This window comes from Diceros bicornis, chromosome 18, assembly GCF_020826845.1.
Source record: "Diceros bicornis minor isolate mBicDic1 chromosome 18, mDicBic1.mat.cur, whole genome shotgun sequence".
In the NCBI taxonomy this organism is placed as follows: domain Eukaryota; kingdom Metazoa; phylum Chordata; class Mammalia; order Perissodactyla; family Rhinocerotidae; genus Diceros; species Diceros bicornis.
This window is the reverse complement of record NC_080757.1, coordinates 46447271-46468249: the sequence shown is the minus strand read 5'-3', so window position 1 is coordinate 46468249 and position 20979 is coordinate 46447271. Positions and strand designations below refer to the sequence as shown.

Sequence of the window (20979 nt, the reverse complement as noted above, 5' to 3'; positions counted from 1 at the left end):
AATTACATGAGGTAGTCAACACTTTATTAAAGAACAGGCTTTGTGTTAGATGATTTTGCCCAACTGCAGGCTAATGTAAGTGTTCTGAGCACGTTTAAAGTAGGCTAGGCTAATCTATGACATTCGGTAGGTTAGGTGTATTAAATGCATTTCGACTTTGAACATTTTCAACTTATGATGCATTTATCAGGATGTAACCCCATTGTAAGTCAAAGATCTGTATTTCTCTAATAACTAATGATGTTGAGCATCTTTCCATGTGCTTACTAGCTATTATAGTATTATGTTTTGTAATTTAAAAATACATTGTACACCTTAAACTAATACAATGTTGTATGTCAATTATATCTCAATAAAACTGGAAAAATATATAGTTTAATACAAATGTTACTTTGAGTAGTAAAAAGCAAATGAATGGAATTTATAATTGCAAATAAGCGTAGAGGCCAAAACAAAGTTTGAGATTGCCCTCGCCCAATCAACCTAAGTCACCAGGCAAACCTATAGTCCAAGGAAGGCAGGCTGACTCGCTGCCAACAAGGAAGACTGCACACCAGACGAGGCGGGGGTGGGGTGGGGTGGGGGGCTGGGCGGGTCTCACCAGACAAAGGAAAAGACAGGATTATGGGGAAGGGTAGAGGTTAGGTAAAATTTCAATGAAATGAAGTTTGACAGGCTCAAAGGAACACAGAACTGTATAAAAAGAGGATCAACATCAGCTGTGGACTGCAAAGCGGACCCAGGGTTTGGTTTCCTTGGAAACTACGAAGTTAAGATAGATGTGGAATGATGTGTTCAGACACCCCTGATTTGAAGCTCTACACCCGGGTTGGAAATCAAGGCTGCTTCTCTGTCACAGTGACTTAGATTCTCCAAGCAAGACTGTAAAGCTACATTCTCACTGATAAAATTTCAAACAGCAAACTTTCTGACAGTCTACGATTTTAGAGAACAAAGTTTCTCAGTGAATTAAAAAAAACTAGTCACTCAGAGAATGGAATTGTTATGACTCTTTAAGTTGCAGTGTGCTTGGGAGAAATATTGTTTCCTGTTAACTTTGCAGCTGGTTTTATCTGTGTCTGTTTATCTGTGATGAATGGCAGGGCAGATTTTTACTTTCTCAGTCTAAGCTAATATTTACTGTCTCACAATAAATTCACAGGTGACTGAACCATCTCTAGAGGCCTGGTTGTCGGTATCACTGAAATCATTAACTAACAATGAACCTTGGATGCTAGAGACTGGCTGAAGGCATCATTCTGTTAGGTTTTTTTTTTTTTTTTTGTGAGGAAGATCAGCCCTGAGCTAACATCCATGCTAATCCTCCTCTTTTTACTCAGGAAGACTGGCTCTGAGCTAACATCTATTGCCAGTCCTCCTCCTTTTTTTTTTCCCCAAAGCCCCAGTAGAATAGTTGTACGTCGTAGTTGCACATCCTTCTAGTTGCTGTATGTGGGACGCCACCTCAGCATGGCTGGAGAAGCGGCGCGTCGGTGCACGCCCAGGATCGGAACCTGGGCCGCCAGTAGTGGAGTGCACACACTTAACCGCTAAGCCAGGGGGCCGGCCCCCATTCTGCTAGGTTTGAACAAGCGTTGTCCAGTACTAGCAGCTCTCAATGAATGAGATGACATTGGTTATTATTCCAGATACTTTGCTAATTTGATGGTGTGGCAGAGGCATTATGATCTATTTACCACTTTATTCCCCTTCCTAGGCAAACGGACTACATTTCTTGACCTTCTTGCAGTTAGGTTGGAACCATGTGACCACATTTGGCAGATATGGGCAGAAGTGAGTAAGCCACTTCCAGGCCTATCCTGAAAAACATACTTCCCCCTGCTCCAAAGTGACCTTAGAGGCCACATGTTCTGGATGACGTAGCTGCAGGTGAAGGAGGGCTGACCAACCTCCAACAGACTTCATGTAAGCAAAAAAACCAAACTTTTGTTGTGGTCAGTCTCCAAGATTTGGGGGTTTGTTACTGCAGTATAACCCAGTCTATCAAGATGAATACAGTCAGTATTACTCTCCAGCTTTCCCCTTAAAAACTCCAGAGCAAGAATCACATATTTCCCATAAAATATACCGTTAGACCATGTAGCACAGCTCCAACAGAGCCAGCAGCTGCTCTTTTTGCCACATAAAATTTAAACTTCTCTACACAGACCCACTGCCACCCTCAGCTCCGTCTTCTAACACAGTGGCAGACACTTACTAAATCCTAGGTCACTGAACCAATCACAATTTGCCTTTCTTCTCTTCCCTTGAAATGGCCCAACATGAGCAAAGAATGAAAATCAAAATAAATGGGGGGAGTATTCATGCAGGACTCACAGCATTTGAGTGGCAGTGGGGATAGGAACTCCTTCTCCATCCTACCATGTCGGGGCACAGGCTTGGGAAACTGGCTTCGACTTGGAAACTCTAGAGCTGTCAGAGCCTGGTGTCCAAACCCATGGGATCTGGGAGTTATTTCTTTGTCATCCTTCACAGCCAATAGATTACTGATTCCTGACTATCCCATCTCTTAAGTCTCTTCCGTTGTGTCCTGTCTTCCTCTCTGCTGCTGCTTAGTTCAGGCTTTGACTTTTTTCTCACTTTGACTATTTTAATAGGTGAACTGACTCCCTGTCTCACCCCCCACTCAGAGGCACTTTCTTCACTGCCTCCTAAAATGCAATTCTGAGCATCACTTCCCTCTATGTACATTTTCCAAAGTCTCATACAGGAGTAAGGTCTAAACTTTCTGCAAAACACACAAGACTCTGCCTGATCCGGCTCCTGCTTACTTCTCTAGCCACATTTCCCACATTCCCCATATGAAACCCCACATCAACTTGTAAATCTCTGAATGTGATCACATTCTTGCCTTTATAGATCTGTACATAGATGTTCTCTCTGTCTTAAATGCTTTTCCCTATTCCCAGAGAACTCCTATTCAGCCTTCAAAACCCAGTTCAAGCATCCTTCGTCTTGTGAAGTTTTTTTTCCCTGACCCCCTCTGGGTCCCACCCAGTCATAGGTGATGACCAACTCCTCAGGGCCACCAGTAAGCCTGAACACACCTGTTATTGCACAACACTGTATTTGTTCATGCGGATGTCTCCTCTAGTAGACTGTGAGCAACTTGACGGTCATGGCCCCCAGCATAGCGAAGGTGCTCTCTGTTTTGTTAAAGGTGATGAGTCAGGCTGTCAGATAGTGTGATGGGCTGCGGCAGAGTCTAATCCCCCAGCCAGTGTCTCAGAATGCCAGCCATTCTGCGAAGACCATACTGGCAGAATGGGAAGAACTGAATTCATCACAAGAAGAAATTCAGTCAATCTATACATGTTCAAGTTTTATTACAAAGTATGATGGGCAGAAAATATGGTACTTCTTATACAGGAGGCTGAAACAGAATGAAAGGGTGAAAATTAGGTTTAATATACTCAGGAAGCAAGAAACAAAGTCATAGATATAACATTCCACTTTCAGGTGCCTTTGAAGTAGCCTTTGATGGAGTTTACTATCATGGTTTCACAGCACAGTGTTAAAATTTTATTAAAAGCCCTGTGTACAATCAGTCCTGTGAAAATAATATTTTAAAAAGAAAAACGGTTATAGTACAGTTCTGCAAGGGGCAGCTTCCTCTCTACCTGACCACGGGATGCCACAAAACCTATAGTATAGAGGAAAAGTTTAAATATAAAACAAGAAAGTAAGTTCAGACACACTAGGCTAAAGGGGACAGAAATTGATTGGCTAGAGCTTAACATTTCAGAGAACAAGAAATCCCCATTTTCTACATAGAGGTTTGTACAATCATGCTACAAATTCACACTCAGGGGAGGAGGAATAGAAAGTCACTGACAAAGGGGTCATAAAATACACAGAAACCAAAGCAAATGATTCATACTCGACTCAAGCAAGTCAAAGCTTTAGCTGAACAAGTTTCAGAACACACTGTATACCACAATCAACCCAAGGTGAGAACATTTCTTTTAAATAGTAGATATTGCAAGTTCATATTCACTGGGTTGTCCCACAAACCATCTAAGTTTTCCGGTTGTTACACAGACTGCCAACCTCTCTTCTTGAATTCATACTTTCATTAGCTTATTTGTTTCTGGTTTGATATACCAGTCCAAGCCTCTCTGGGAAGGCACCTGCATGTTTCCATATTTAAAAAATAACATCTAGAAAGTAGCCTGAGAGGACCCGGCCCATCCCATGTGGCCATACATTTGACTTTGACCATTAGCAGCAATGACAACTGTGGAAGAAGAAGGTGCAGGTGGGAGAGGTGGGCGAGGTTCTGTAACATGAGACACTCTCAGTAGCTGGCCCAGAGTTCACAGTGACTGCTCAGCTCAGCTCTCCTCCCAGGGAAAACCCAATTTAAGGGCCAAGCATGACCCTCCTTCCTCAACCTGGAGTGCAAAGAGTAATGGGAAGAGTCTCCCTTGAGGCTTCTACTTCAATGGTCTCCCTTACCCCAAGCCAGGCAGTCGAAGGAGCTGCCATATTGTCAAACTGGGGAAGGTGGAGGCAGGGTACTGGGCTGGCCGTCCCATGTTTGGTAAACCCTGCAGCTCCTACATGTCTTTACAGCCTAGGAATTCAAGGCCCAGGCTACAGCAGGGAGAAAGTTCTACAGTAGAAAGGGAGTGGGAAGATAAGAAGAAGAGAACAGAAAGGGAGGAAAAGTCAGCATGACAACCTCTGCTGCTTCTGCTCTCTACAAACCTACAACCAGGAAGAGCCGTGGTCTGGAATGGTCACGAGACTCTCAACACCTGCAGATTTCCACCACCAAACATCACCTATGGCTGCATTGCTGCAGGGAGGGGCTCCTCTGCCCTGAGCTGTTGTCCCATCCCCACAGTTACCTAGCATCACATACCTAATGAATGGTCCAGGAAGGCTGACAACGGCCAAGGGCACAGTCTCACTTCATAGCCACACAACAGTCTCAATGCTTCCCACCTCACACCTTTACGGCCCTCTAATACTTCCTCCTTTGATCTAAAGAAACACTTGCCATTGATTTTCCTCCACATCCTAAATCTCCTCTTAAAATTTCAGCCTAAACTATCATCAAAACCTTGTAGGAGTCTCAATTTTTTTTGTTCCTTCCCAAATCTTAACCAGTTCTCTGAGAGCTGATCCTGGTTCTGATAAGAAATTGTCACCCTGTTATCAAATATCTTCCCTCTTCCAGTCCTCACCTTGCAGCCTGGCAGCCTGGCTCCTCCCTGGAAGGAGAGGGTTCCCACTCTCCTGGGTGTAAATACTCAAGCTTTTGAAGGACTTGTACCCATTCACCAGCTCTCTGACATGGAACCCGAGGCCTAATTTATTCAGCACCTGCCTCTCCCCTCAGAGCAGACAAGGAAAACAAAGGCAGCTTCAGCTCAGGGGGCCAATAGCAATTAAAGGGCCACTGCCAGCAGAGTCAGAGTCCAGAGGTGCCACCGTGGCCTTCCCAGTGAAGTTCTGGCAGCCGCTCTTCTCACACTCGAGGAGAGCAGATCCAGAGTCTCCTACCCATTCTCTCTGGCTGTCAATTTGAGAACCTAAACAAATTAAACAGACACTTGCTTTTGAAACTACAACAGATCTCTGCTTCCCAGAGAACGGCTGGCTAAGAGGCTTTCTAAATCCTGAGACTGTAGAAATCCCCTCCTCAGCCACGAGGCCATCTGGCCTGTGCCATAAAGGGAGACTAAGAGAGCGTGACTTCAAAATACTAGCATCCCAGCAACTGTGAGTGTGTGTGTGTTTGCTTAGGGAGACTGGGGAGTCTCACCTGGGCCCCAGGTGGGATGTCAGCAGGAGGAAGGACTGCACTGCAGGGCCTAAGGAGAGGTGATAGGGCTGGGAGTCCATAGGGCAAGGAAAAAAATAAAAGCATCAAAAGTTGTTGGTTTCTAGAGTAGATAGCAACTTTATGCAAATATATTCTATTTACTATTGCCTAATTTCTTTTTCCCTGGGTTGTTTTTGAGTTCCAGTTGACAAATCTTCTCAGCATTCAGGCCAGGTTTAAGTGCAGATCAGAAAAGGAATCTTAACTCAGAACTCAGTGTAGTTAACCCCTGCCACAGCACAACCAGTTCCTCCTACCACTCTGACCTCCATTTCAGACCTTTTTCCACGGGAAGGACCTGATGACCTCCTAGAGCAAGCAACCATCAACTCAGACGTGCTACCCTTGAGAGAAAGACCCTGGAACCATCAAACACAATTATGAGCAGAGGAGGGTTTTGACCAAGAACTGCTCGCTTTACATCTCCAAATGACACAGTGCAAATCTGATGGTTAATGCAGAAGAGTCAACGTCAAGCAGAGGACCAGCCAAAGAGCCCCAAAATCAGAATAAGAAAGTAAAAAGCTGGAACGGGAAATACTCTGACTAAAAAAGAGCCTTTTCCTTTGGGACAAGCCCCTGTGTAGTTAAGCAAAGAGCTATGACTTTGGGGATACAAACACATCTGCTTCTGAAAAAGAAGACTCAACTAAAAGAGTCTAAGGGCCCAGAAGAACAAACCTAACTGTTTTGTTTCTCAAGAGCAGGTGAGAGCCTAAGTGGACAAAACCATCAGCCTTAAGGTCTGCTACGCTCCTGCTCTCAGACACACAACCCAGAGGGTCTCAGAAACTTTTGGGCACTTGGCAGAGCACAAAGAACCACACAACGCTCCCCCAAAATTCTGAGTGTGTCCCAAACCCTGCCTGCCCAAGGACTCACCTACCGTCGGAATCACATATAAGCCCCTTCCATGGAACTCATTCACGTAACGGAAACAGATATCTGCAGCCTACAAGTCCAATACTGCTCAGAAACCAAACTGGGGGCAGGGTGGTTGACAGGTGTGCATAGAGTTCTTAACTGGCTGACCCTGGGGTCTCTGATTCTTTTGTAGCTATCTATTTACTTGACAGCCGGGGATCATCATGGCCTATTAGTCCATCCCTTATAGGAGCTGACAGTCTCCCACACTCTACAGGAGATCTTGTTCAGGGTTACACGCACAGATTGTGTGCCTCTCAAGCAGGACTCGCACCTCAGAGGGCTCAATCCATAGAGTGGCCAATATACCACCAGTCACAGTATACTAAACAAATAGAGATACTGAAGTTTAGCTTATTGATCATTCTTGCCTATCATTCAAGACATGAAAGAAAATGGCCTAGGGCTTATATTTGCAGAGAAAAACAGACTCTGAAACCATGTACTGGAAATATGCTCTAAGCTCGGCTTTCCTGAAACTATTCCCTTCAAGTCAGGCACCCCAATCAGCCTATCTCAGCTCTAAGATGTTCCCAGTATGTCCCAGGGGATTTGGACAGAGGTACTTCAAGGAGTAACAGAAGGCTTCACATGTCTGTTTTGGAGCCCAGAATGCCCTTGAGAAGAGCCAGGCTGAGAAAAGGTGTGAGAGTGGGCCGACTGCAGAGCACCAAGGCGGTTTGGGACTCCCGGTCAGGTACGTTCCACTCAGGCAGTGATTCAAGAAGGAAACTGCTCGTGGGGTCAAGGGCCCAGTGCCAGATCCAGGCACTGAGGGAAGAGAGTAAGGTGCTAATAGAGAGGACTATGAAACAAAGGAAGAGACCAGGGAGTAAAATTCTTTTCATAAAAAAATTAGCCTGATAGATTAAAAAATATACAAAGTTGAAATTTGTTAAAGACATTGATAATAGGAGGAAAGACAACTTCAAATTGGTATTTGTTCCCACTTAAGTGCTAACACAGACATGGACACAGATTGCTGCCTTGGGCAGTAGACAGACAGAGACATCTAGGGCAGATGAATACAAACATACCCAGTGCCTACAATGCTCATTAACACAACAGCTGAGAAACAAATCTACACAAAATTTTAATTGAGGAACCAAAGGAGAAGAGGAAAGGAGCGAAAATCGTAAAACTCAGCCCTGGGCTGAGGAGGCGCCACACAGCACTGAGTCCGGCACACAGCGCGATGGGGTGACCGGCCAGGAACTCCTAGAGCAGCTTCTGGTAACAGTGGGTGCAAAGCAATGAAAGACATACTGGCCACCGGAAACATGTTTCTTCTTACTTTGGGGTGGGGCAGAGGCGGGAAGCACACAAACCTCTGCCTTGTGGGCATGGCACCACCAACATTACACTCTGAGTATCTCCAGGCAGTTGTTGTAGCAGATGGCAATCCAGTCGGGCTGAGTCGATGCCCATTGCACGTTGTTGATCTCTCCTTCAGCTGTATAGGCCAGGATAGGGTCCTCGATGGCCCGGGGCATTTGCTGGATGTCCCAGATGAGAGCCTGATGGTCATCCGCTAGGGACAGAGAAAGCCAGCAAGCAAAGTCACAACTCAGGCAATGAGGATATGATTCCCGCATTTGGGGGACGGTCACAGTTTACAAAGCATTTGCTCATCAAAACCCCAGGGAAGGAGGTTTTATTTTAAGCCCCCATTTCACAGATCAGAACTGAGATTCAGAAATGTTAGGGCCGGCCCCGTGGCTTAGTGGTTAAGTGCGCGTGCTCCGCTGCTGGTGACCCGGGTTCGGATCCCGGGCGTGCACCGACGCACTGCTTCTCTGGCCATGCTGAGGCCGCGTCCCATATACAGCAACTAGAAGGATGTGCAACTATGACATACAACTATCTACTGGGGCTTTGGGGGAAAAATAAATAAAATTAAAAATTAAAGAAATGTTAAAGCACTTACCCCAAACCACAGAGCTATACAGCCAGTGAGTGACAGAGCCGGGACTCAAAGCGAGGCCTCTGACTCTGTGTCTCCAGGCTCCACTCACTGCAGCAGAGCCCATGTAGAATGGGGCTTTAGATGGGCACGTCTCCTCTGGGCAGGCAACAGGAAAGGTGGATGGGATAGGATGAAAATGGTCCCAAAACACATCATTTTCAGCCACTTAAAGTAATGAGTGATTAAAGAGTCCTTTCTGATGATTCAATTTAATGGGATTTTTCCTCCTGTTTTTTTTTTTTCTTTTTGTGAGGAAGATCAGCCCTGAGCTAACATCCATGCCAATCCTCCTCATTTTGCCAAGGAAGACTGGCCCTGAGCTAACATCCATGCCCATCTTGCTCCACTTTATGTGGGACGCTGCCACAGCATGGCCTGACAAGCGGGGACCCAACCCGGGCCGCCAACAGCGGAGCATGCGCACTTAACCGCTATGCCACGGGGCCAGCCCCTTTCCTCCTGTTTTATGGACATTTATACTTCAATGAGATGTTATATAGAGATAAAGTGCTGTATGGACATGCACTATTAAAAAAAATTTCCCCAAGAAAAGGGCCCTCTGAAATACCAGAAAAGAAGGTAATCACTTCAAAAAATATATAAGCACATGAAAAATGACTAGAAGGAAAGATACCAAGATGAGTACAGTGGTACTATTAGGATGGCAAGGTTATGAGTTATGTTTACCTTTTTCTAGTTCCCAACTGATTTGTAATGTGGTCATATTACTTTTATAATCAAAATAATAAGTTCTTAATTTAAGAGAAGGAAAAAAAAGGCAATGAGCTTCAAGACCACAGTGTCCCCCCATCCCCTCTGCCCACCCTGATGTGAAAGCCCATCTCTGATACACAGGAGATTTGAATAAACTAAACCCTAACAGGCCAGCCTCATGTAGGCAACACTGGCCTCCTGCCAAGGCAGCATAACTTGGGAAGGTGCGAGATGCTCTTCCCCGGGGCCACCTGTGTCAAGAGATCTGGGGAATTGTTTTAAACCCTCAGCACTTGTAAAGCACTAAGTTCCCTTTCCTCAATTTTCAACCAAGCACACCCTTCAGCAACATCTCCTTCAACTGAAAGGACTCGAGACAGGTGCAACACACAGAACAGAAGTGAGCCAGGCAGAGGCAGCCACCAGGAGCAGAAGACGGTCTTCTGCTGGGGGGCCGGTACTGTTCTCCATGAACAATGGACAATACCTTTCCTTGTTCCTTTTTCCACCCCTCCCTATCCACACCCCTGGGGAAAAAGGGCAATCATGAGGAAGTCAGATCACAACCTGAGGTACAGAGGAAGGCGGCGGGCCCCCAACTGCTCCTCAATGAGACATACAGGCAGGAGCAGAGGGCCAAAAACAGGAAAAGCTTCATATGCCTTTCAAATTAATGCTAAAATGGCAGAAAACCACCAAACTACATTGCTCCTTTGGCTCCATAATGAACAAGGAAATGAGGACGCTACTGATTAGTGAGGAGAAGAAAAAGTATGTTAGAAGGAAACCCACGGCACTAAAAAAGATCCTAAGGAGCAGAGTACTCTGGAGCTGGAGGGGAGTCTCTTCTGTGTACAATGAAGGGACGGAGATTCATACTGGGGGGTATGTGTACGTATGTACCCACATATAAAGGTCTGGAAGAAGACACACTAACTGTTGTTAGAGGTCACCTGTGGAGAGTGGGATTGAGGTGGAAGTGGGATAGGAAAGAGAAAAATGACTTTCACCTTCCTATTTTATATACCTCTGTGGTGTTTTAATTTTTAATAAGTGACATATTATTCCCAGAATAAAAGCACACCGATGGCCAGCATATTTTTAAGCGGTACTCTTTTTGGTCTGGCAAATGGTAAAATGAAAACTACAAGTCACACACCACTGACCAGGCCAGGCTACGTAGGGTCCTTCAACACACCGAGAGCCCACTGCAGTTTCATTATATCTCCCAAGGGAGATGTCAATCTTGGCAGTCCCAAAGATTCTGTTACATCCAAGAGAGACTGCCCCTCTTCTCCATATTCCTGGATCTCAGTCCTCTGTGCCAGCTTAGATTTTAGAGGGGGACAGTATGAGGCCCAAGCCTGTAACCGACACACGATGTAAACATATATGGAAGATGCTCTGATATCACTGAGGGGACAAGATCATCTGGAAATTTAGACTGCTCCAATTTCACAAGTCTCGGAGGCTCTCAACTGAGTTACTTTGTGTAACTCTCTCAAACTATCCTTGAAAACAGTAAGGATTACAATTCTAAGGAGACAAGAGGAACATCTCCTTACTTTCCCTCCCTGATTTTCCTCCCCCACCACGATTACCTGCAGTACAGATGTGGCAGGATGAATGTGGGGCCCAAGCAATGCCATTGACACATGCTCGGTGGTTGTTTAACCGGGCGACAGGCGTGCAGGGAACTCGGACGTCCAGAATCACTACCTGTAGAAATGAGAAGTAAAAGACCCAGGAACTTCAGGGTGTGACAGAAAAAACACACAAAAGACTACACAAGAAAAAATATGTTTTTTAAGCATAACTAGTTCATTTGTGGGTATAAAGACTACTAGAGACAGAGGGTCTCTGTCCTAAAAGTACCTACACGATTGAGGAAAAAGAAAAAAAAGATGACACAGGTAGTTTCTAGTCCATATCTTAGCAACACAGGGCCTTTAGACTGATAAGGAAGGGGAGATGCAGGAGAGTGGATAATCCACCAAGCCCATTAGGCACATGTGCTAAGAATTCCGTGCATGCTCAGCTGGAAAGGAGAGCCCCCGTCCTCAAAGCAGATTTTGGAATGTAAGAAATCCGAGGTGCTGTTTTCACCAAAACAAAGTTAATCACCTCCACTATTGCTTTTACCAAGTAACAGGCTACAGAGAGCTGCCATTTCCATGTCTGTTTGCTAAAGCTGGAAGAATCTGTCCAGACTACAGAAGGGGACAACTGCCTGTTTCTATTCTCAGCACCATAAGCACATACGACCGGGTTTACTTTTTAGATATTGCTTTTCTTGGCTCCGACTTCAACTCTCCAAGTACTAAAAGTTCTTAACACATAGTCCTTGGTCTAGATCAAGTTTTCTCAATCTTGGCACTACTGACATTTTGGGTCCGGTAATTCTTTGTTGTGGGAGCTGTCTTGTGCATTGTAGGATGCTTAGCAGTATCGCTGGCCTCTATCCACTAGATACCAGTAGGACTGCCCCCATCTCCTGAGTTGGGACAACCAAAAGTGTCGCCACACATTTCGAAAAATCCACTGGGGATAAAACTGCCACCAGTTGAGAACCACTCTTCTAGATATACTAAGCAGTGCTCGAGTTAGGTGGCAGGGGCTATGTTAGCCTGAAGCTGGGTGCTCACCTCCATTCCATCCATGGCCATGGTGGCCAGGTAGTTAGGGTCCTGCTTGTTCCAGCAGAGGCGAAGCAGCGGGTGATGCTGTGGGTCTTCGTAAATGATGGTGCTGTGTTCTAGATGGCGGAGGTCAAACATCCGCACCGAGCCATCAGCGCCCACAGAGGCAAACATGTCTCTGCCACCCCCAGCCCGGCTAAACGCAATATCATAGACCTGTTGGTGAACAAGAAGCTCCAGTCAGGTTCAGATCCGTTACCTCCTTTTCCTGCAGCAGGGAGATCTGCTACCTCTAGTGCATCTAAACCCCGCTCACGACAGAGGAGGAGCTAAACAAAGCCAGTGTCAGTGAGAGCTCTAACATCAATGACTTTCCAAAGAGTGAACATCATTCTGCTATAGAAATCGGCTGCCTTCTTCCCACATTCCTGCTTTCCAAGTCTTCTTCCTCCAACCCCTGTGATAAAACAAAGGGCACATATCCGGCTGACCAAGACAGCACAAGTCACTGTGATCAAGTATTCTGAATGTGTGGAAGCTCAGTGAAGCCAGAGCCAGTGGCCGTCTTCTGCCACAATACAGGATTGAGACATGTATTTCCTGGGTCTTTGTGGCTTTCATGTGCGTGCGATCAGAGGCACATCTATGACCACATTAAGGCCGAGATCATCAATTTGCGAGATGGAAGCAGCCCTCCTATAGCCACTTAATAGCAGCCAAGCTGGTTCTGCTGTGAAACCTGGACCTGAGGCTCATTTTTTTTTTTTTTTAAAGATTTTATTTATTTATTCCTCCCCCCCCCCCAAAGCCCCAGTAGATAGTTGTATGTCATAGTTGCACATCCTTCTAGTTGCTGTATGTGGGACACGGCCTCAGCATGGCCGGAGAAGCAGTGTGTCGGTGCGCGCCCGGGATCCGAACCCGGGCCGCCAGCAGCGGAGCGCGCGCACTCAACCACTAAGCCATGGGGCCGGCCCTGAGACTCATTTGTAATAAAGAGGTAACAGCAGTTGAATCATGGGAGGCTCAGACGTTCCTAGTTTCACAAAGAGGTTTAGCATCACTCTCTTGACCTAGGACATGCTCTGTTTCTTCTCCTAGTTGGTTTGTATCCATAAGTGAATCAATTCAGGTTTTGAATGATTGTTTTTTGCATTTATTATGTGCTGCAAACACTACACACCACTAATGTCTATGAGAAAACAGAGGCAGAGAGCAATGGAGAGCTTCAGAGAAAGAAAGGGATGAAGAGAGACAGACAAAGCCAGAGCCAGACAAGCAGAGAGAGAGAGAAACTGGAAAAGAAAAACAAATGCCAAACAAAACCTATCTTCTGGGGTCAGGGATAATAACAGCTGACTTCTGGACAGACATGAGTGGAATCTCTCACTAAATACCATGACTCCAGCCTTCTTGAGGTTCTGCCTAAGAGACACTGCCAAACAAGCATCTATTTCTTTTTTCTTTCTTCTTTTTTTTTTTTTGGTGAGGAAGATTAGCCCTGAGCTAACATCTGTTGCCAGTCCTCCTGTTTTTGCTGAGGAAGATTGGCCCTGGGCTAACACCCGTGCCCATCCTCCTCTACTTTATATGTGGGACGCCTGCTACAGCATGGCTTGATAAGCAGCGAGTAGGTCTGTGCCTGGGATCTGAAGCTGTGAACCCTGGGGCGCCAAAGCAGAGTGTGCGAACTTAACCACTATGCCACCAGGCCAGCCCCACAAGTATCTATTTCTAGTCAACCTCATAAACTCCTTTTTCTCCGGCTGACTACGAAGAAATTACACTTCTCTTTCTATGGTAGGAATTAGGAGTGGTTCAAAAGGGAACTGGGCCAGTCATCACAAGGAGGCCTAACAGATCAAGACTCTGGCCACTATGTTAGGGCAGGGGTGTGTTTATATCAACATGGGCACCCCACGGGCCAGCTCTTAGTAACTCCTACGAACAAGGACACCACAGCAGCATCATTAAGTGATAAGTTACCCCTGGGAAAGGTGGCCGAGTGTGTAAAGCTCTCTCAGCTTTACCTGACTGCTCCTTCCTCTGTGCTCCACCAGTGTATTTCATCATAAACCAAGGGAAGTTGACAACTCCCATATGTATGCCACCTGTCTCTAAGCCAGTCTGACACGCAGCAACAAGAGCCTCCCAACAAGACTGTCCTTTGACAGACAGAGGTAGACTAAGAAAAATGAAAGGCTGGGAGCTATCACTGTTTCTCTCAGAACAACCATCCTCAGGTTCATTTCTTCAGGGCCAGGGTCTGTTTGCTCTTAAGATCCACTCCTGGCCCTTCCTTCTGGTAGGGAGAAGCTAAGGTATTTTTCCTCCCTCTCTCTGTTCTCTGAAGAGTCTCTGGCAATGGCTGTGTTCCCTCCATGGTTCTAGCTTCAGCCCCTGGGCTCCAGGAACCCTGCCTCTTTCCTTTACCCCTCCAGCCTACAGGAAGTAGCAGCATCCTGCTGCCCCTATTCTCTAGCTTACCTCACTGTTGCTGGTGTGGCTTCTCAGCTGACCATCGACTGCGTAAGCAATCGCCTGGATTAAATCCCCTCAGTTTAAATATTTAGAGTAGTTCTAGTTTTCTGGGTTGGACCCTGACAGAGAACAGCAGGCTAAGTTGTCACATAACTAAAATGTAGCAACCTGTTACACTTGATGCCAAGGGGATTTCCAGAAGTTCCTTACTGGTCCTCTCTGCAGGACAAATTCTTCCATGGCCCCATGGTTTAGCAGCAGCCAAGTCTAGCAGCCTCATAACAGACCTTACCCTTAGAAGCACAGAAAGCCAAAGAACAACCCCTTACTAAGAATGACAACCCGCTTACCTTCCTTCTGTGGACAACCTCAAGTTTCTGACCAAAGTCAAGGCATCCTTTTTATCTGTACAGACATTAATACTCCTTGCTGTGCAGGATAAGGTAGAAAAGAAAAGGAAACACTACCCACAGGAAATCAGAGTACCAGGAGCATGCAGTGGCTCTGGGAGGAGACGATTGATGACTATTTCCCAAAACCACTCAGAAGAATGCTCTGATTAAAACATGACCACAAATGGCTCCCCTCGGCTTTTCCAATAAACATAGGAAAAACATCACCATCCAAAATAAAATATAGCCAATTCCAAATAGCATTAAAAGTACAAGTATTAAGTGAACATACCAGAATTTCATAAAACAGGTTTAGAGAAAAACTGATGAATTAGGTTTGTCTGCCAGGAAATTTCCCTCACCCTGCCTCCCTCCCACTTCCTCTCCCTCCCCCCAAAAATAAATATATTTCAAGATAAGTATTATTCTAAGATTATTTTCTTAATCACATCAGGTTCAAGAGAGTTCATTATTACAAAATAGCAATCTCTGGCCTGAAAAGAAAAACAATAGACTATAGAATAAGTTGTTTATATCAGCAAAAAGGATGCATTCATTTACAACAGTGTTGTTCTCCACTGTTTTGACACATCACTATTTTCTATTTAGACAAGAAGATGTCAGTATTATATTATGATTTTCCATGTAATTTGCAAAACAGTGAGAGAACAGTCCAACCTCACACTGAGGACATGGAAAGCAGAAGAGGAACAGCATCATTACCTCTTTGTCATGGGCGATCAGCTGGGTCTTCACATGGCCAGACACAAGATTCACTCGCCCCAACACCTGCCCTGTCTCTAGCCCCCAGATGGTACAAGTCGTATCGATGCTGGAGGTACCTGGAAACAACCAGTGCAATCAGTGGCTGACAGGAGTGAGGTTCCCATCAAGCTCCTCTCCTTGTGCCTACTCCTCTGTTCAGCCCAGGAGATAACACGCCACAAACACTTCCTGAGCACAGGGAGGCCAGCAGGAGAGCCAGAGAGTCAAGTGTTCAATCCTTACCCTAGGACCTTAGACTCTGACTGGAGAGACAAGATATACACACATGAGAAGCTCAACTCCACACGAGGAACTAATAACCACATTCTGTATTTAGCCTCTTGCCCACCTGGCCCTGTTCTAGGATGATGCATGTACCTCAGGCCCCTGGTTAAAAACTGGCCCAGTGTTATATCTGAGAAAATGTATCTTTGCTTCTTCAAACTGGAATATGCACGCCCTCACTCCCTTACCTAAAAGATAAGGATCCACCTCATTCCAGTCAAAGGAGGTCAGAGGAGCACAGAAATCCGAGTTCTTGTTATTGTTTAGCAAACATTCCAGCCTGGTCTCTGTTTCACCAACCTGAAAGAACAATAATTTAAAAACTCAACCAGTCTTACCTTTACAAAAAACCTTTAAAGCCCCATTTAGACAATATCTTAGTTAATATAAGACAGGGGAAGAACATTTTTATCATGAAGAATATTAAAACCCACAAGAACTCCCTGAATGCTACTTCTTTCCAAGCTTCCCACTGCCCAGCTTTGTTTTCAAATTTTCATCCCAAATTTTTCTAGAGGAGAGGTCTTTGCCCGAAGTGCCCGGGTCACTTTCCCAACCCAGAATCTCTGTACGTCGCCTGGCTGGGCACTACACCTCCAGACTGTAGGAGATGCTGCTGATGAGCTCAGCTAAGGTGGGAGGTAAAGCTCCAAAATCCATTCACATACTTTACTAGAGTCAGTGGCCCGGTATTTTGTTTAATTTACTCAAAAATATCTTGGCTGTAAACAGAATAAGAGGCCTCAGGAATCCCCACCCCAACAGAAAGTTATCATCATTATATCAGGTTAACTGAGCCTCGGTTTCCAGGCCTGACTGCAGCCAGCAGCAAGACTTCAAGGAATCTTGGCTAGATTTACTAGGAAATCTGCTGAGCCAAACAAGGTCATTCCAGATATGCCACCACTTGTCTCTCCCGGGCTGCAATGACGCTTGCTGCCTCCAACCCCAGTCTGCTCTCCGTGACTCCACGCTGCTGATAACAGCTGACGTGGAGAAAGCCCATTGGTCTGGCAGTTAATCATGCACCTGCTTACCCTCCACACACGGAGATAGTCGCCACTTGTCGCCAGTAGGTCTGGGTAGACACCTTTTGTGTCAGGGATCCACATGAGCTTTGTGGTGGGGTACGGATGATCAAAGGTGTTTCGGCAAATAAACTCTGAACTCTCTTCATCTAAACCAACAAGCTGAACCTGTAACACAACAAAATTGAGCCACATAAACATTTGTTTTTCTGGAGCAGTATCAAATACATCTAATGTATTTGATACTGCTGGTCAGTCAAAGAAGTCCTGACACTGTATGCACTTAACTGCACAATCAAGAACTATTACAGAGAGGGCATCTAGACCAACCACTCCAACGCTCAGATGAGGAAACCCAGACTCAAGGTGGGGGTGGGGGTGGGGGTCGGAGGGTGGCAGGGTCGGGGCAGTGGTTAAGTTACATTCAACGCTGCAACACTAGTAAGAGGCAGAAACAAAATTTGAATACAGGTTTTCTCCTTCCGATTTCTGTACTCTTGACTCAACACCATAGAAATGCATCATCGGCCCAGCCAGTTACACCTTCCCCCACAACCCCTGAGGCATTTGACAAAGTGAGGGTGGTTTTAGTTACCCCAGTGACTGGAAGTGCTGTGGGGTATTCAGTGCCCAGGGGCCAGGAATATCAAACACCCTGTGCAGTCCCATACAACAAAGTAACATCTCACCTAAAAAGGCAATTGTGTACAAACTGCGCCCCTGCCTCTCACACACTGGCTAGTAACGTGCTTATACATAAGGGTGTGTCAAATGAGCATTCAAGAACCCAAAGCACTATAACTGGCAAAACAAGTGGGTGTCATTGATGAGAAAGTTCCCTGGTTCTGGCCACTTTTTTTTTTTTTTTTTTTGTGAGGAAGATCAGCCCTGAGCTAACATCCATGCTAATCCTCCTCTTTTTGCTGAGGAAGATCGGCTCTGAGCTGACATCTATTGCCAACTCTCCTCCTTTTTTTTCCTCAAAGCCCCAGTAGATAGTTGTATGTCATAGCTGTACATCCTTCTAGTTGCTGTATGTGGGACACGGCCTCAGCATGGCCGGAGAAGCGGTGCGACGGTGCGCGCCCGGGATCCAAACCCGTGCCGCCAGTAGCGGAGCACGTGCACTTAACCGCTAAGCCACGGGGCCAGCCCTGGCCACTTTTTCTTAGAGTCAATTTTGGACCAATATTAACTTCCATTCTTTGCTGTCAAACTCAATTTCGCTCAAGGGAAACACCACTCAGTATACATTTGCTTATGAACTTACACCAACTGAAAGATAGAACAGGGAATTTTTGGTAAACATCCATAACGAGAGGATAAGCACTAACCATACAGCAGAAAAATAGAATTTCTTCTACTCTTGTCTTTCTGACTTCAGTCTTAGATACCGGTATATTCCTGTCTCTTTTTTTTTTTTTTTTTAACAATTTTATTTAGGTACAGTTGCATACAATAAGATTCACTCACTTTAAGTGTACAGTTTAATGATTTGGAATGTATACATTTGCAAGTGTATACAGCTGCGTAGCCCCCCCACAATAATTAAGAAATAGAACACTTCCATCACCCCAAAAAGTTCTCTTGGGCTCCTCTGCAGTCAATCCCTTATGCCTAGCCCCAAGCAACCACTTATCTATAGTTTTCCCTTTTCTGTAACACCAGATAAATGGAATCATAAAGTACTGAGTCTTTTGTGGCTGGCTACCTGCTCTTGAGAGTCATCCATGTTGTGTATACCAGTATTATCTTCTTTTTTATTGTTGAATAATATTGCATTATGTGAAAACACTACAATTTATTTATCCATTTACCAGTTGATGAACTTTTGGGTTCTTTCTAGTTTGGGGCCATTATAAAAATTGCTGCTATGAATATTTATGTATAAGTTTTTTTTGGAACAAGTTTTTGTTTTTCTTGGGTAGACAACTAAGAGTGGAATTGCTTGGTCATGTTGTAAGCAGATGTTTAATTTACTAAAAAAAGAACCTGCCAACCCGTTATCTAAAAAGGCTGTGTCATTTTGCATTCCCACAAGCAATATGCGAGTTCCACATGCTCCACATCCTTGTCAGCACTTGGTACTGTTGGCTTTTTTTTTTAAGTCATTCTAATAGGTGTGCAGAAGTATTTTAATTTGCGTTTCCCTAGTAACTAATGATAGTGAGCATCTTTTCATGTGCTTATTTGCCATCTGTATTTATTCTCTGATGAAGTCTGTTCAAATATTTTGTCCTTTTTCTTTTAAAAATATTTTAATTTTTCTTTCTTTTTTTTGGGGGGGGGAAGAGATCAGCCCTGAGCTAACATCCAATGCTGATCTTCTTCTTTTTTTTTTTTTTGCTGAGGAAGATTGGCCCTGAGCTAACATCTGTGCCCATCTTCCTCTACTTTATATGGGACGCTGCCACAGATGGTGTGGCAAGCGGTGCGTCAGTGCATGCCAGGGAGCCAAACCCACAAACCCTGGGCCACCAAAGCAGAGTATGTGCACTTAATTGCTTGTGCCACTGCGCCAGCCCTAATTTTTCGATCCACAGAAAACTGGGCAGAAAGTACGGAGAATTCCCATGTATCTCCTGCCCTCACACATGCATAGCCTCCTCCGCTATCAAAATACCTGCACCAAAGTGGTACATTTGTTACAAGTGATGAATCAACATTGATACATCATTACCAAAAGTCCACAGTTTATAATAGAGTTCACTCTTTGTGTTGTACAATCTATAGGTTTTGACAAATGTATAATGACATGTATCCACCATTATAGTATCATACAGAATAGTTTCACTTCATTTTTTACTGGGTTGTTTTCTTATTTATTAAGTTTTGAGAGTTTGTATATTCTGGATACAAGTCCCTGGTTATGTGTTTTGCAAATATCTTCTCATAGTCAACAGCTGTTCTATCATTTTTCTTTCAGTGTTTTTTGAAGGACAGAAATGTAAAATTTTGGCAATGTCAGTTTATCATTTCTTTTCTTTTATAGCTCATGCTTTTTGTGTCCTAGCTAAGAAAGCTTTGCCCAACCCCAGATTACAAGTATTTTCTCCTGTTTTCTGCTAACAATTTTGTTTTAGGCTTTACATTTAGGTCTATGATCCATTTTAAGTTAATTGTTTAATATCATGCAAAGTATGAATCAAGGTTCACTTTTTTACATATGAATGTCTGACTGTCCCAGTATCATTTATTGAAAAGACTACCCCTTCTCCTTTGAACTACCTTGGCCTCTTTTTTGAAAATCAATTGACCATGTATTTGAGCATCTATCTCCGGACTCTCCATTCTGTCCCATTGGTCTATATGCTTATCCATTTACCAGGACCACAGTCAATGACAGCAGCTTTCTAGTGAGGTCCTGAAATCAGTGTGTGAGTTCTCCAACTTTGTTGTTCTTTTTCAAAATGGTTTTGCTATTCTATATGTTTGCTTTTCTGTGTAAATTTTAGAACCAGCTTGTAAAATTCTACAAAAAGCCTGCTAAGGGGCTGGCCCCGTGGCATAGTGGTTAAGTTCAGTGCTTTCTGCTTCGGTGGCACAGGTTCGCAGGTTCAGATCCTGGGCGCGGACCTACACCTCTCATCTGCCACACTGGGGTGGTGACCCACACATAAAGTAGAGGAAGACTGGCACAGGTGTTAGCTCAGGGCTAACTTTCCTCAAGCAAAAAGAAAAGAGAAAGACTGACAACAGATGTTAGCTCAGAGCTAATTTTCCTCAGAAAAGATAAAAAAAAAAGTCTGCTAAGATCCTGAGTGGGATTGTGGTGAATCTATAAATTGGTTTGGAAAAACTGCTATCTTAACAATATTGACTCTTCCAACCTATAAACACAGCATATTTCTCCACTTACGTAGGCTTTCTTTAATTTTGATCAGCAACGTTTTTAAGTTTTTAATGTACAAGGCTTGGATTTCTTTTAATA

The 20979-nt window shown here is 44.6% G+C and overlaps 1 protein-coding gene across 3 annotated transcripts in view; it reads right to left on the bottom strand.

The window, feature by feature from the left end:
* Window positions 1-3322: 3322 nt before the first annotated feature.
* Window positions 3323-20979, bottom strand: part of DCAF7 (DDB1 and CUL4 associated factor 7) — a 33743-nt gene continuing 16086 nt past the window's right edge. Inside the window, exons 2-8 of one of the 3 annotated variants that reach the window (XR_009222733.1) lie at window positions 17058-17216; window positions 16209-16320; window positions 15694-15812; window positions 12104-12313; window positions 11060-11177; window positions 8073-8309; window positions 3323-3394 (exon numbers count right to left, since the gene is read on the bottom strand). Coding sequence is in view for 2 of the 3 variants with exons in the window: in XM_058561326.1 (XP_058417309.1) it covers window positions 8137-8309; window positions 11060-11177; window positions 12104-12313; window positions 15694-15812; window positions 16209-16320; window positions 17058-17216 (891 nt within the window). In the remaining variant the exon portion in view is untranslated. Of the gene's footprint in view, window positions 8310-11059; window positions 11178-12103; window positions 12314-15693; window positions 15813-16208; window positions 16321-17057; window positions 17217-20979 lie in introns of all 3 variants that reach the window. The other 2 variants (XM_058561326.1, XM_058561325.1) reach the window with 2 other exon arrangements.